Source organism: Erinaceus europaeus, chromosome 4 (assembly GCF_950295315.1).
Source record: "Erinaceus europaeus chromosome 4, mEriEur2.1, whole genome shotgun sequence".
Taxonomy (NCBI): Eukaryota; Metazoa; Chordata; class Mammalia; order Eulipotyphla; family Erinaceidae; genus Erinaceus; species Erinaceus europaeus.
This window is the reverse complement of record NC_080165.1, coordinates 66,322,534-66,338,659: the sequence shown is the minus strand read 5'-3', so window position 1 is coordinate 66,338,659 and position 16,126 is coordinate 66,322,534. Positions and strand designations below refer to the sequence as shown.

General features: G+C 45.6%; 2 protein-coding genes across 5 annotated transcripts in view; one reads left to right on the top strand and one right to left on the bottom strand.

Annotated features, from left to right (window-relative positions):
- TAF8 (TATA-box binding protein associated factor 8) overlaps positions 1 to 10,009 on the bottom strand; it is a 43,570-nt gene extending 33,561 nt beyond the window's left edge. For 3 of the 4 annotated variants that reach the window (XM_060189817.1, XM_016191151.2, XM_060189816.1), the window contains exons 1-4: positions 9,923 to 10,008; positions 6,243 to 6,399; positions 1,679 to 1,777; positions 1,264 to 1,326 (exon numbers count right to left, since the gene is read on the bottom strand). In XM_060189817.1, the coding sequence (XP_060045800.1) occupies positions 1,264 to 1,326; positions 1,679 to 1,777; positions 6,243 to 6,399; positions 9,923 to 9,967 (364 nt within the window). In that variant the 5' untranslated portion in view covers positions 9,968 to 10,008. Of the gene's footprint in view, positions 1 to 1,263; positions 1,327 to 1,678; positions 1,778 to 6,242; positions 6,400 to 9,922 lie in introns of all 4 variants that reach the window. The other variant, XM_060189815.1, reaches the window with a different exon arrangement.
- Positions 10,010 to 12,243: 2,234 nt separating this feature from the next.
- Positions 12,244 to 16,126, top strand: part of CCND3 (cyclin D3) — a 169,544-nt gene continuing 165,661 nt past the window's right edge. Inside the window, exon 1 of the mRNA XM_060189821.1 lies at positions 12,244 to 12,411. The gene's annotated coding sequence lies outside the window, so the exon portion shown is untranslated. The remainder of the gene's footprint in view (positions 12,412 to 16,126) is intronic.

Sequence of the window (16,126 nt, the reverse complement as noted above, 5' to 3'; positions counted from 1 at the left end):
GCCCTTCTGGAGGACCATAGGTGATATTCCTATGTATGACAATCTGCCTGCCTACATCTCAGGAAGAATAGGTAGCTGTGATAAAACAAAGATAACAGGCCACAATGAGTAAATGCAGGTTAATGATAGGAAAAGAGTTGAAAATGGTACTTTCCACTTTCAATATGAGAGGGAAGTTCTCAACAAGATGCCAGTGTCAAAAAAAAAAAAAAAGTGATAAGAAAATAAATCTAGAAACTTCCCCATTGGTATTACAAACCCAAACAGTAGCCAAGTAGGGGTCATCACACTTTTTGTGTAAAGTAACCGATAATAAACACTTTAGGTTTTATAAGACATAATGTCTTCACAAAAACTCAACTCTGCCATCACAACCATAAGTAACCAAAGATCTTAAATCAATGTGACTACATTTACATATAAAGACATGACACAAGCTGGGAGATGGCTCACCTGGTAGAGACAACAACATCAATAATAACAACAATAATAACTATAATAATAAGGGCAATAAAAGGGAAAATAAATATTAAAAAATTTTAAGAAGGGAGTCGGGAGGTAGCACAGTGGGTGGCGCAAAGCACAAGGACCGGCATAAGGATCCTGGTTTGAGCCCCCCCTCCCCATCTGCAGGGGAGTCGCTTCACAAGCCGGTCTGCAGCTGTCTATCTTTCTCTCCCTTTCCTCTCACCATTTCTCTCTGTCCTATCCAACAACAACGACATTAATAAGAACAACAATTACTACAACAACAACAACAAAAGGGCAACAAAGGGGAAAATAAATAAATGAATGAATAAATATTTTTTAAAAAGAAGAAAGAAAAGAAACCTGTTCCCAGTAGAATAACACACATGCAAGGCACTCGGTCCATTCCATGTGCCACCTTAAAACAACAATGAGGCATATGCAGAGAAGCTTCAGGTCTACAGGCCATAGCTGACGGACCTTTGGTGGAAGGAAGAAAAAGGACTTTCCAATCTTTCAAAGAGCAAGGGTTATTCTTCAGGAGCAGTGAACTAAAGCAGAAGAACTACAGCAACATCTCAGAAAAGATTTAATTTTCTAGTGACTGAACAAACCTAATATACATAACCTAACAAAAATTACACTGCAGTAACCTCAAATAATGGGAGGCTTTCTACAGGAAAGAAGTTATCCATGAAACTGATCCTTGCCCTGTGCAATTAGTTCACCTCATGAGCATTACTCTTGTGTAATGTATCTCACACGTACTAAGTATCTCAGTTCAAAGTCACTTACGGGCAGTGATGACCATTCTCTGAGACCGTTTTGCATAAGCAGGGAGTGTGTCCACATTGAAACCTAAGATAGAAAAAACAAAATCATTGCCTAAACCAACAGATAGCAAGCATGGATTGGGTGCGTGTGTGTGGGGATAATACTGTCGCAAAATAGCTTATACTCCTAACATGAGCACTGTGCTGCCACTCCAAACCAGCTCTGGCAGAATTCCCCATCTGGAAATTAGGGGGTCTCCTAAATAAGTTTAGTGAAATCTTCCCTTGATCAAGAGGAAGAGTTAGCTTTAACTCAAGCAAACTAGCAGAATCACAAGAAAATTCAAAGAACATTCAACAACATGACCTTGGCACTTCTCTCTCTCATAACTCCAACTCAGTTGCATTGAAGAACTGGAGAATGGAGGCGCACTCACCCATCTCAACCAGTGTGACCACAATATCCGACAGTGTGGGCTGGGTCCTGGCTGTGTGTTCACAGTAAGACTTGGCACTCCTTCCAATTTCAGAAATGTCTACAAAAGGATCAAAGGCATAAAGTCTTATTCTGAGTTCCTAGAAAGCTAAATATAGAATTATTACACGAGCCAACAATTTTACTCCAAGGTATATACCCAAATGAATTGAAAGCAGGAACTCAAGCAGGAATTTGTATCCCAAAATTCACAGTGCGGGCAGAGGATAGATAGCATAATGGTTATGTAAAGAGACTCTCGTGCCTGAAGCTCCAAAGTCCCAGCTTCAATCCCCCACACCACCATAAGCCAGAGCTGAGCAGTGCTCTGGTAAAAAAAAAAAAAAATAAAATAAAGCCAATATTCACAGTGCTATTGTTTATAAGAATCAAGAGAGAGAAATAATCCAGTACTCAACAAATTAATGGATAAACAAAATGTAGTATATGCATGCAATAGAGTATTAAATTATTCTTTAAAGGGAAATAAATTCAGGGCCTTTCTTCACCTCATCTTGGATGGAGCTTAAACAAATCATGTTAAGAAAAAAATCAGCCAGAAAGAGAAGGAAGAATATGGGATGATCTCACTCATAAACAGAAGTTGAAAAATAAGAACAGAAAGGAAAACACAAAGCAGAAAGGAACTTGAGTTGTTGTACTGCACCAGAGTAAAAGACCCTGGGGTGGGGGGCAGGGTTCAGATCTTGGAAGACAGAAAAGGATCTGCTTCACTGTTTGTGAAGTGACCCCCTGTAGGTGGGAAGCCAGGGGTTCAAACCAGGATCCTTGTGCTTAGTACTATGTGTGCTTAATCTGATGCGGTACGGCCTGGGCCCTATTTTTTCATTAATTAATTAATAATTTCCTCCAGGGTTATTGCTGGGACTTGGTGCATTACGAATCCACTGCTCCTGACAGCCATTTCTCTTTTCTTTCCTTTTTTTTTTTTTTTGCATAGCACAGAAAGAAATTAAGAGGGGAGGAGACAGAGAGGGAGAAAGGAAGATATTTGCAGACCTGCTTCACTTTTAGTGAATTATCCCCCTTACAGGTTGGGAGTGGGGCTCAAACCTGGGTCCCTGTGCTTAGTTATGTGTATACTCAACAGGGTGCACCACTTCCCGGCCCTGCAAATAAATAAATAATTCCTTATTATTATTACTGTTACTACTACTACTAGAGCACTGCTCAGCTCTAGCTCATGGTAGTACTAGGGATGAACCCGGGGCCTTTAGTAGCTCAGACATGAAAGTTATCTTACCATTAACTTTTATGTTGTCTCCCTAGTCCTCAATAAATAATTCTTTCTAAAAATATATTTTTTTGGGAGCCGGGAGGTAGCACAGCGGATTAAGCGCATGTGGCGCCAAGCGCAAGGACCAGCATAAGAATCCCGGTTCGAGTCCCCAGCTCCCACCTACAGGGGAGTCGTTTCACAGGCGGTGAAGCAGGTCTGCAGGTGTCTATCTTTCTCTCCACCTCTGCCTTCCCCTCCTCTCTCCATTTCTCTCCATCCTATCCAACAACGACGACATCAATAACAACAATAACTACAACAACAATAAAAAAGGGCAGCAAAAGGTAAAATAAATATAAAAAATTTTAAAACATATATATTTTTTATTTTTTATTTTAATGAGAAATAGATACCAGAGCACTCTCAGCTCTGAATTATGGTGGTACAGGGAGTTGAACCTAGGACTTTGAAACTTCAGGCATAAAAGCCTCTTTGTGGGTGGGGGAGATAGCATAATGGTTATGCAAACAGACTCTCATGCCTGAGGCTCCTAAATCCCAGGTTCAATCCCCCACACCACCATAAGCCAGAGCTGAGCAGTGCTCTGGTGTTTCTCTCTCTCTCTCTCTCTGCATTTCTCTCAAAAATAAAATAAAAAAAATAAACTAAAAAGCCTCTTTGTATCACCATTATGCTATCATCGCCTCTCACCCCCAATAAATAGTTCTTAAAAAAAAAAAAAAAAAAAGATCTAATGAAGCACCCAAGCATTTGAAAAGCATTGCTTTAGGGAGACAATTGGCACTGATATGCTGTAAACATCAGCTGCCCAGAACAACCTTTCCCTAAATCAAGCCTTTCCTGGGGTATCCCTCATCGTGTAACTAGTCACACGTACAAGTACAGAGGGGCAGGGCCTTTTTGGACTGATAAGGGATACTAAAAGGAGCACTCACTGCTCCAGAGCATCCCACTAAGGTAGAAAATTGTTTATTTTTTTTTAAATAATATTTATTTTATTTATTTATTCCCTTTTGTTGCCCTTGTTGTTTTATTGTTGTAGTTATTATTGTTGTTGTCGTTGTTGGATAGGACAGAGAGAAATGGAGAGAGGAGGGGAAGACAGAGAGGGAGGAGAGAAAGACAGACACCTACAGACCTGCTTCACCGCCTGTGAAGTGACTCCCCTGCAGGTGGGGAGCCGGGGTTCGAACCGGGATCCTTATGCCGGTCCTTGTGCTTTGCGCCACCTGCGCTACAGCCCGACTCCCAGAAAATTGTTTAATCTATATCACTGTTCATTTTCTCTCTCTACCCTAATCTTTCTTTTACTTCCCCCAAACACCTTCAGTTCTTCCATTCTTCACCCCCATCCTAGTAAACAAGTAAGGTCTCAACTGGGAGACATATTATATATGCAGAAAGCCTCAGTGAGATCGCTTCAGAAGCCTTTTGACATTTCCTTTTGAAGTTGTTTTTATCTACTTTATAATACTTATTCATTCTCATTTTATATCATATAGCATTTGATCATATAATGCTGTAGCATCAGTTTCATGGTAATTTATTTTGACCATCCAACAAAACTGTAAATTCTTTGACACAGAGCAAACAGCAAATAATAATAGCATCTATAAGTCATGAAGAGTTTACAATGTGGGAGGCTGGGTTGGTAGTTCACCCAGTTAAGCTCACATAGCACTATGTGCAAGTACTGGGGTTTGAGCCCCCCATTCCTCACCTGCAGCAGAGACGCTTCAAGAGCAGTGAAAACCATCATCTGCCAGTAGCCATCTCTCCCTTTTTTTTGCCTCCAGGTTATCTCTGGGGCTCAGTGCCAGCACTACAAATCCAGTTTCTGGTGGTCATTCCTTTTTCTTTTTTTCTTTTTCATTTTATTAAATAGGACAGATAAAAATTGAGAGGGGAGAGAAAGATAGAGAGGGGAAGAGAAGGACGCCTGCAGACCTGCTTCACTGCTTGTGAAGCGACTCCCCTGTAAGTGGGTCTAGAACCTGGATCCTTGCCCGGGTCCTTGTGCTTTGTACTATGTGTGCTTAACGCTGTGTGTCATCACCCTCTGTTGGACATTAAACCAGCTCCCCCCTGCTCCAAGCTGCATTGCTGATAGTGTGGTCTATTTACATAATCATTGTTTTGCCTGAGACCCACCTTGCCTGCAGGGTAATGGTTTAATCCCACTGGTTAGAACCTTCGCAACAGCTGCTATGGAAGCTTTCTACCTTCACGCTCTTTTCTCCACCCCCTTTCCTAGCCATTTCCTTTTCCGATTTGCCACGTAGGATTTCTAAGATTTTTTTTTTCTTTCTTTTTTTTTTTCCCCTCCAGGGTTATTGCTGGGCTCGGTGCCTGCACCATGAATCCACCACTCCTGGAGGTCATTTCTCCCCCCCTTTGTTGCCCTAGTTGCTGCAGCCTCGCTGCGGTCATCATTGCCATTGTTGACGTTGCTTTGTTGTTGGATAGGACAGAGAGAAATGGAGAGAGGAGGGGAAGACAGAGAGAGAGGGGGAGAGAAAGATAGACACCTGCAGACCTGCTTCACCGCCCGTGAAGCGACTCCACTGCAGGTGGGGAGCCGGGGGCTCGAACCAGGATCCCTACACTGGTCCCTGCGCTTTGCGCCACGTGCGCTTAACCCACTGCGCCACCGCCCGACCCCCGATTTCTAAGATATTAAAAGCATTGTCTCTGATCAATATTGCATTGCGTTCCCGCTCCACCACGAGTTCCTGGTCTCTCTCTCCCTCCCCTCCCCTCTCAATTTCTCTCTGTCCTATCAAATAAAATTAGAAGAAGAAGGAAACAGAAGAAAAAAAGAAAAGAAAAGAAGCTGCCTGGAGTGCTGGATTTGTAGTGCAGGCACCAAGCTCCAGTGATAACCCTAAAGGAAAAACAAATAAGTAAATAAATGCAAAATAATAAAAGAGTTTACAATGTTGGTACCACTTAGTTACAACTCTACAAGGTATAAATTATTTCATTTCACAAATAAGGGAACTGAGGTTCAGTGACTTGCTCAATTAAGTGGAAGACTGGTGGCCTGGGAGGTACAGCAGTGGCTACAGAGTTGGATTTAAAAGCTAAGTGGCAAACAAAAATAAAAACAAAAGCAGAATGACATACCCATGCCAGATTGCAAAGCCTATAAGTCACAGTATTAAGTTTTTTTTCCTCTTAAATTCACTCTAATACTAACACAATGCAAGTCACAGAACAGATGTTTAGCTGACTCAGAGCAAGCCTAGTATTTCCCCATACTCACAGCTCTGCAGCATTTCTGTCAAGGTTTCCACAGATGCTTTCTCAGCACTCTCAAACCCTGCCTCTGTCAGCAAGGAGCTCACAACCACTTGCAGAGTTCTTCTCCGGGCCAGATGGTAGTTATCAGCAGGGTTAGTAGACTGTTTACTTCCTGATCTCTGTGAAGCACCAGTCCAGAAAGATTTCAGCCACAGCACAAAAATGAAATTGCACAGTTCACACACTGCCAATGGCCACTTAAAGTTCTTTTGCTAAATACTTATTAACCTATGCTTAATAAAATGTGAAAGTGCTTAATGTTTAGGTGGAACCCACCATGGCCTATATGTAAAATTTCTTGCTGAGCCACCCCCTGCTGCAAATTTTATTTTCTATTTTTAGAAAGAGAGGAAGACAGAGGTCAAGACAGCACTCTTACCACTGTGGAGCTCCACCCCTTTGTTCTCCGTACTTTTAACGATCTAAACCCTGGGACTCACTCATGAAAAGGCCCCTAGACTTACAGATTAAAAAAAAATTATTTATTTATTTATTTTCCCTTTTGTTGCCCTTGTTGTCTTTCTAGTGTTGTTGTAGTTATTATTGTTGTTGTTATTGATGTTGTGGTTGTTAAATAGGGCAGAGAGAAATGGAGAGAGGAGGGGAAGACAGAGAGGGGGAGAGAAAGATAGACACATGCAGACCTGCTTCACTGTCTGGGAAGCGACTTCCCTGCAGGTGGGGAGCCGGGGGCGAACCGGGATCCTTACATCTGCCCTTGCTTTGCTCCATGTGCGCTTAACCCGCTGTGCTACCGCCCGACTCCCGACTTAAAGATTCTGATCAAGTGTTCTTAAAATGTAAACAGCCTTTCCACCCACCTAAGGCTTAAAATTATTTTTTCCCCAAAAAGTGTCTTTTTTTTGTTTGCCTCCAGGGTTATTGTTGGGGCTCGGTGCCTGCACCACGAATCCACTGCACCAGAAGGCTCCCCCCCCTTTTGTTGCCCTTGTTTTATCATTGTTGTGGTTATTATTTTTGCTGTTATTGATGTCACCGTTATTGGACAGCACAGAGAGATATCGAGAGAAGAGGGGAAGACAGAGAGTGGGAAAGACACCTGCAGACCTATTTCAACATTCCTGAAGTGACCCCACCACCAAAAGGTGGGGGAGCCAGGGCTCGAACCAGGATCGTTGCGCCGGTCCTTTTGCTAAGCGCCATGGGTGCTTAAATCAATGCACTACCGCCTGACCCCCAACTTTTGTTTTTTACAAGCCTTTTAAAAAATTTATGATGAGGGAGTCGGGCGGTAGCGCAGTGGGTTAAGCGCACGTGGCGCAAAGCACAAGGACCCACGTAAGGATACGGGTTTGAGCCCCCGCTTCCTCACCTGCAGGGGAGTCGCTTCACAAGCAGTAAAGCAAGTCTACAGGTGTCTATCTTTTTCTCCTCCTGTCTTCCCCTCCTCTCTCCATTTCTCTCTGTCCTATTTAATGACTACAACAATAAAAAACAAGGGCAACAAAAGGGAAAATAATTTTTAAAAAAAAATCATGATGAATAGTGTGGTTTACAACATTGTAAGATTACAGCGTATTATACCTAAAACAGACCTACTAACTTTTTCCAAAACGGAGACCCCAAATATTCATCTGCAATATTCCAGCCTTTAGGTTCATGATTAGTCAACAATTTGTATGGCTTTCTGTGTTAACTCTTTTTCGGTCACCAGGTTCCAGATGCTACCATGATGCCAACAGGACTTCCTTGGACAGATAACCCCACCAATGTGTCCTGGAGCTCTGCTTCCCCAGAGCCCTGCCCCACTAAGGAAAGAGAGGCAGGCTAGGAGTATGGATCCACCTGTCAACACCCACTTTCAGTGGGGAAGCAATTACAGAAGCCAGACCTTCCACTTTCTGTAGCCCATAATAACCTTGGGTCCATACTCCCAGGGGGTTAAAGAATAGGAAAGCTATCAGGGGAGGGGATGGGATACGGAGCTCTGGTGGTGGTAACTGTACCCCTCTTAACCTATGGTCTTGTCAGTGTTTCCATTTTATAAACAAATTAATTAAAATTAAAAAAATTATAGAGTTCTACAATGCACCCACCACTAAAGTTCTGTGCCCTGCCCTCCCAATGATAACCACAGTTTTCACATCTTTATCTTTTAAAAAAATATTTATTTATTTATTTTTCCTTTTGTTGCCCTTGTTTCTAGTTGTTGTAGTTATTATTGTTGTTACTGATGTCGTCATTGCTGGATAGGACAAACAGAAATGGAGAGAGGAGGAGAGAAAGATAGACACCTGCAGACCTGCTTCACCTCCTGTGAAGTGACTCCCCTGCAGGTCAGGAGCTGGAGGCTCAAACCCGGATACTTACATAGGTCCTTGCGCTTTGAGCCACGTGCGCTTAACCTGCTGCGCTACCGGCCAACCCCCTATTTATGTCTTTTTTAAAACTTAAAGTTCTAATAACGTACATGACTGCTTTTTACTTTCCACTTTTCCCCCCTTCTTTTTTTTTTTTTTGTCTCCAGGGTTATTGCTGGGGCTCGGTGCCTGCACTACGAATCCACTGCTCCTGGAGGCCATTTTTCCCATTTTGTTGCCCTTCTTGTTACCCTTGTTGCTATTATTATTATTGTTATAATTGTTGTTGTTGGAAAGGACAGAGAGAAATTGAGAGAAGAGGGGAGGACAGAGAGGGGGAGAGAAAGATAGACACCTGCTGGACGGGGGTATAGCATAATGGTTATACAAAGAGACTTTCATGCCTGAGGCTCTCAAGTCCCAGGTTCAATCCCCCACACCGCCATAAGCTAGAGCTGAGCAGTGCTCTGCTTAAAAAAAAAGAAAAGAAAAAAAAGACACCTGTTGACCAGCTTCACTGGCCGTGAAGCAACCCCCCTGAAGGTGGGGAGCTGGAAGCTCAAACCGGTGCTTATGCCGGTGCTTGTGCTTTGCGACATGTGCGCTTAACCCGCCGAGCTACATAATCAAAACACGTAGCTGATGAACGCATTAAATTCATGTCTATCGCTCAAAGGGAAAAGATGCGCCCTTTCTGGCTCTTGCTCAGTTCCTCCTCTCAACCATCTCTACACCATTTCACTAACAGTGAAAATTAAAACAGGGGGTTGGGTGGTGGCGCACCTGGCTGGCTGCACATGTTACACTGCGCAAGGACCCAGGTTTGGGTCCCTGGTCCCTACCTGCAGAGGGAAAGCTTCACAACTGGTGAAGCAGGGCTGCCGGTGTCTCTCTGTCTCTCTTCCCATTCCTCCGAATTGCTGTTTCTATCTAATAAAAATAAAGATAATTTAAAAAGTCAAAACAATACTAAGGACATAAAGGAGTAGGATTAAAAACCAAGACAAGCAAGAAAACTAAGTATTTTGAAATGGAAATCCCGCCCAACTCTGGATAGCCAATCAGAAGACAGGAAAGGCCTCTTCGGACCAATCAAGATTCGCTTCTGTTTCCCAACCTCAACAGGGGACAAGCCAATGAGAACATAGGAGGCCGCCGCCAAGTCCTGAGGAGGGGACGCGTGTACGGCTTGAAAGGGCCTCCTTCACTCGGAGTTCATCTTGGGGCTGGGTTTCTGGACACGAGGTTGTTGCCCATGCTAGGACAGAGTTACAGAATACTCAAAGTCTCCTGTCTTAGGCCCTCGGCCTTCGAACCTTACCGTTCCGGAGCTGCCGGCCCCGGCAGTAGCCGCCGTGTCGGCCATCTTGCTCTGGCGTAATGTGCGGAGCGCGGGGCAGGATGGGAGTTGTAGTCACGGGGAGAGGCGGGGCGGCGCGTGCCCGTGATTTGTTGCAGCCCTGTAGGATAGGGGGCGCGCGCATGAGTACACCGATTCACGTGACTCCAAGTGAGGGAAGGGTCCTCCAGACCCCCAGAAACCCGGGAGTTGACCGCAGAAAATGCGCGCTCCATTTAACACATTTAAAGATGAAACTGCTTTTCAGAAAAATAAAAGAGGACTCCCTTGGAATGATCCAAACTTGCCTGATTGTTTAGTAGCACCTGGTTGGCCCAGTCCAGCGACTCTCTCTTGGAATGGGGGCACCTGGGAATCTATAAACCTTTTTTTAAAAAAACTTTATTTATTGAACCCTAAGACAGCAGGAACCTCACATCTTCACTATAGAGCCCCTACTTCCCCCAGTTCTGGCACCCTTGGATAGGGCCCACTTTCCCGTATGCATCTCCCAATCCAAACCAAATAATATTGCATCCGCCGATCACAACCTAACCAAAGCAACGATTGCCATCTCAACATGCTCCACCTCAGACTGTATCCAGAGACTTCACGTGTGGAATGACAACCCTTCAGCTTCATTACTCGGGTGAGACCTTTCCTTTAATAGTACACTCTAATTTCATCTCAGGTGGTTCACTTTCTAACAAAGTCCCATAACCTAGATATACACCAGTTTCTGTGAGAGAGAGCTTATGTGCACACGTATCCATAAACTACTGCAAAATATATACCTGAAAGCAGGATTACACTAGAGTTTGCAGTGAGTACCTCCCTAACACTTCCTCTCCACTACTCCAAGCTTGGGATCCATGATTGCTCAACAAATTGTTTGGCTTCATATGTTAACTCTCTTTTCAATCACCAGGTTCCAGATGCCACCAGGATGCTGGCTAGGCTTCCCTGGATTGAAGACCCCACCAATGTGTCCTGGAGCTCAGCTTCCCCAGAGACACACCCTACTAGGGAAAGAGAGAGGCAGACTGGGGGTATGGACCGACCAGTCAACGCCCATGTTCAGCGGGGAAGCAATTACAGAAGCCAGACCTTCTACCTTCTGCAACCCTCAAGGACCCTGGGTCCATGCTCCCAGAGGGATAGAGAATGGGAAAGCTACCATGGGAGGGGGTGGGTTATGGGGATTGGGTGGTGGGAATTGTGTGGAGTTGTACCCCTCCTACCTTATGCTTTTGTTCACTAATCCTTTCTTAAATAAAAAATTTATGAATTCAAAAAAATATATATAGTAAAATAGGTAACAAAAAAAAAACTTTATTTATTGGATAAAGACAGCCAGAAATCCAGAGGGAAGGGGGAGATAGGGAGGGCGAGAGACAAACACCTGAAGCCCTGCTTCATTCATTCGCAAAGCCTTCCCCCTGCAGGTGGTGACCGGGGGCTCGAACCTAGGTCCTCGTGCACTGTAACGTGCACTCAACCAGATGCGCCACCACCCGGCCCGGGGAATCTATATACTTATGCTTCCCCGCAGGAGATGCTTCTGAGCAGGAATGTCGGGAAAACTTTTGTTGTGCCGGCGACCCGGGAGCTCGCCCGTGGCTTGTAGCTGGAGCCTGATATCCACCTAGCCCTGGTTTCCCACTTATTCCGCAGGTTTTGCAGGGCGAGCCAGGGGACCGAGCAGGTAGCAGGAGGCTCTGTCCCCTGCCCGCCTTCCTCCCAGCGCGTCGCATCCACCAGGTGCCGGTGGTTTTCTGCGCACTGGTCCAACAGCCCCTCAAGAACAGGGCTCCTTAAGCGGGAGCCGCATCAGGAGTTCGGATCCTAACACTCGCCAGCTATGGAACTGCGGGTATATTATCTACTGGGCGAAGAGGGTAATGGATAACGGGGCGAGGATGAAGGTTGGCGCGAGAGAAAAAGCCGATTTGCTCAAACGGCCAGTACCAGTCTATTCGTAAGGGGACAAGCAGCAGTGTCTGGCGGCGTCTATTTCCAGAGTGGCGCGTGTCTGAGCGCAAACGCCCAGAAAGCTAAAGTCTGGACACGTGAACCAGCCCCCGAGCCTGCGAGGACCCGCAGGCGGCGCAGGGAGGAGCTGCAGCCCGAGTCTCCCCGGGGCTGAGCACCAGGCCCCTTGCCTCCCCCGCCCCCTCGTCCCCACTTCCTGCCCAGCTTTAAACCCCGGATCCGCCGCGGGGCACAGACTTTGTAAACACCCTGAGCGCGCGGGGGTGGAGACTGCTTGTTTGGGGGCGGAGACTGCTTGTTTGGGGGCGGGTGTGTGTGGTGAGAGCGTGCACGCGGGGCCTGGGTGCTGGAGGTTGCTACGGCTTCCCCCCCAACACCCACCCAATGTACAAATACGTACCCCGAAATACTACAGCCTGAGGCGGCTGGAGAGCTTCTGTGACCAGGATCTGTGCTTCGGGGGCTCACCTACCAAGGAGGTAGGGTTTGAGGGCCGGCGAAGCCAGGATGGGTGGGTGGGGCAGGGGTCCTCATTAACCTCTTCCTCTGAGGCCTCGAAGCTCTGGGTGGACCCCAGGGGGGTGGGGGGGGTCTGCGTGGTCTGATCGCCTCCCACTTGCCCACCATAGCTTGGCTCACTTTCTCTCGGAGTGACTTGTTCTGCGTGGACTTGAAAGGCAGGAAAGCCCCTTAAAACTCTGAGTCCTGTAGATGTCTATACAGAGGCTTCCAAGCATGCACAGAGTTGCATGTTCATCCTCGGTGTTTCCTGGTGGATGCACCAGGGAGGTCTTAGCCTCTTTTAAAGTGCTCGCGAAGGGAATGGCTGCAGATTGCTGTTTCCAAGGCAGCATGAACTTACTTGCTTACCAGTGGCACCCGCTGTGTATCTGCCACTGTATAGAATGCTGACTGTGGGTCACAGGACAGAGATAAAGTGCCAAGAAGGAAGCGGCATTTGAATTTGGGGTCTAGGTGAATGACTCATGGGACAGAGAAGTGGTAGACTGCTTTGAAGGGGCACTTACTGATTTCACAGAGCTATTGGGCATTGAGATGCAAAAGGAGACCCTGGAACAGTTCCTGCTTTCTTTACAAATCACTGTGGAGACATGGGGAAGAAATAGGAATGAACAGAATGAATTTGAGGAAAGCTTAATTTCTTTTTTTTTAATATTTATTTTATTTATTCCCTTTTGTTGCCCTTGTTTTATTGCTGTAGTTATTGTTGTTATTGATGTTATTGTTGTTGGATAGGACAGACAGAAATGGAGAGAGGAGGGGAAGACAGAGAGGGGGAAAGAAAGATAGACACCTGCAGACCTGCTTCACCGCTTGTGAAGCGACTCCCTGCAGGTGGGGAGCCGGAGGCTCGAACCGGGATCCTTAGGCCGCCGGTCCTTAAGCTTTGCACCGCCTGTGCTTAACCCGCTGCGCTATCGCCTGACTCCCGAAAGGTTAATTTCTGGGACGATTTTTTCCAGAACCCAGAAACGCCTAGTGTAATGCAGGGGATGGTGGTGGGGAGAAGTTGCCCTGGGATGCAAATAGCCCGTCCCTGATCTTTGAAACCGTTCCTTTTATTATTTTTAACCAGAGCACTGTTCGGCTCTGGCATATGGTAATGCCAGGTATTGAACCTGGGACCTGTGGTGCCTCAGACATTTAAGTCTGTTGCACTACCAATGGTCCTGTTTCTTGGGCTGACTGTTCCTTTTAACAAAACCTTTACCAACGCGGACACACACACACACACACACACACACACACACACACCAGTTCTCCTTGGTATCAAGACAGGTGAAGAGAACTTACTTTCCCATTAGATCCATTAGATCTTTCTGCAATGCCACTTCCCAGGTTCCTTTGAGAGAACTGGCACAATCTGTGGATTCATTTTCTTGTCATTCTGCTGTGGCTGTACTGTGTACAAGCTGGATGTTCGGGATGTAATGGTAAATAAGAGCTGGCAAAATAGCTCACTTGGATAGTGCTCTGCCTTTGCCATGTCTGCAACCCAAGTTTGGAGCCCAGCCCTTGCTCAGGTGCTGAGGTTTCTCCCCCTCCTTCCTTCCACCACTGTGTGTGTGTGTGTGTGTGTGTGTGTGTGTGTGTGATATAAACAAGTCAGAGTTTCTATACTCCTCTCTCCAAATTTCGAACTGAAAGCTTCTCTTATTATTTCAACTCTGGACTCAGTTTCTAAGGTCCCAAGTGCCTTCCCTTCCCTGGCTGCTTCCTTCCCTCGAGGACGCAGAATAGCAGCCACAACTCTCCCAGCTTGGTATGGCACAGTCAGCACTCTTCTAACTATCTTAGTGGAATGCCTCCTTTAGTCCTCCAGTCTCCAGTGAGCAAGCAGTAGGATTATTTCCATTCTGTAGATGAGAAAACTCCAGTACAAGGAGTATAAGAAATTTTCATAAGGGGTGTCAGAACAAATCAGAGCTGGGTTTGAAAATCCCAGTCTGCAGCCTGGGAGGTGGTGTAGCAGGTAAAAAAAGCACTGGGCTGGGAAGTATGAGATCCTGAGCTCCATCCTTGGTTCCATATGCCAGTGATTTTGACCTCTTTTTGGTCTCTCTTCTCCTTGTTTGCTTTCTCTTTTGTGAACTTAAAACAATTTTTTTTTTCTTGAAAGCACACTATTTTAGAAGTCCTGTTGTAAGCCATTAGGCTAGTCTGCATCCTTGACTGGCCACAAATAATACACACGTGAACAAGGGCTCTTGCCTTTCAGAAAAAGAGTCTATGGCCTTGAAGCTTGAGTGATCCAGAGAGCCAGTCATCTACTCACTTGTGTTAGGATGCTGGTGCTATTTACAGGGAGCTCCAACAGGCCTGAGGGGGAGGTGTGGGGAACTGCACAAAGGTGGTGGTGCTGGTGGTGGTGGTGATGGTGATGGTAGTGGTTGTGTGTGTGTGTTTTCATGGGGAAATCTCACACACTATGAAGAACAAATCTAAGTCTGGTGCAAAAAAGAGCTCAATGTGGATGTGCTGTGCCAGAATCTGAGCATTTAAGGAAGGCAGCATGCCTCTTTTGTTAGTGTTTAAGATTGTAGAGGACCTTAAAAAGAAAGGGGGTGGGTGGGTCATGGGCTGAAGAAATAGTTCACTTGAATAATGTGTGTGCAACCCCCCCCCCCCACACACACACACTGAAGGAAGGTTTGGTGCTGTGGTCACTTGCACACTCTCTTTGCCTCTTCACCTTCTCTGCCTCTCTTAAAAAAAAAAAATTGGTAGTCGGGTGTTGGTATGCTTCTAAATCCTGCTTATAAGACCTTCTGTTTTAATCATCACATTAGGACCGCAGCTGGTTAAGCGCAGGTGGTGCAAAGTGCAAGAACTGGCCTAAGGATCCCGGTTCTAGCCCTGGCTCCTCAACTGCAGGGGAGTCGCTTCACAAGCAGTGAAGCAGGTCTGCAGGTGTCTGTCTTTCTCTCCTCCTCTCTGTCTTCCCCATCTCTCTCCATTTCTCTCTGTCCTGTCCAACAATGATGACAACAATAATAATAACTAAAAGAATAAAACAAGGGCAACAAAAGGGAATAAAAAATCAGAGATTCTTTTTTTTTAATCTTTTAAAAAATGGTTTATGGGAGTCGGGTGGTAGGTAGCACAGCGGGTTAAGCACAGGTGGCACAAAGCATAAGGACCAGCATAAGGGTCCTGATTCAAGCCCCTGGCTCCCCCACCTGGAGGGGAGTCACTTCACAGGCAGTGAAGCAGGTCTGCAGGTGTCTATCTTTCTCTTCCCCTCTGTCTTCCCCTCATCTCTCCATTTCTTTCTGTCCTATGCAACAATGACAACATCAGTAACAATAACAGTAATAACTACAACAATAAAAAGGGCAACAAAAAAGGGAATAAATAAATAAATATTAAAAATCTTTTTAAAAAAAATAGGTTTATGCAGGGGTCGACAGGATAATGGTTATGCAAAGAGACTCTCATGCCTGAGGCTCCAAAGTCCCAGGTTCAATCCCCTGCACCACTATAAGCCAGAGCTGAGCAGTGCTCTAGTAAAAATAAAAATTTTTAAAAAATGGTTTATTTATTTCTCAATAGAGATAGAACTTGAGAGGAGGAGAGAGACCCAGAGAGACCCCTGTAACACTACTTTAGCACTTGTGAAGCTCCCCCCCCCCTGCATTTAGGGACCAGGGGCTTAAACCTGCATCCCTGCAC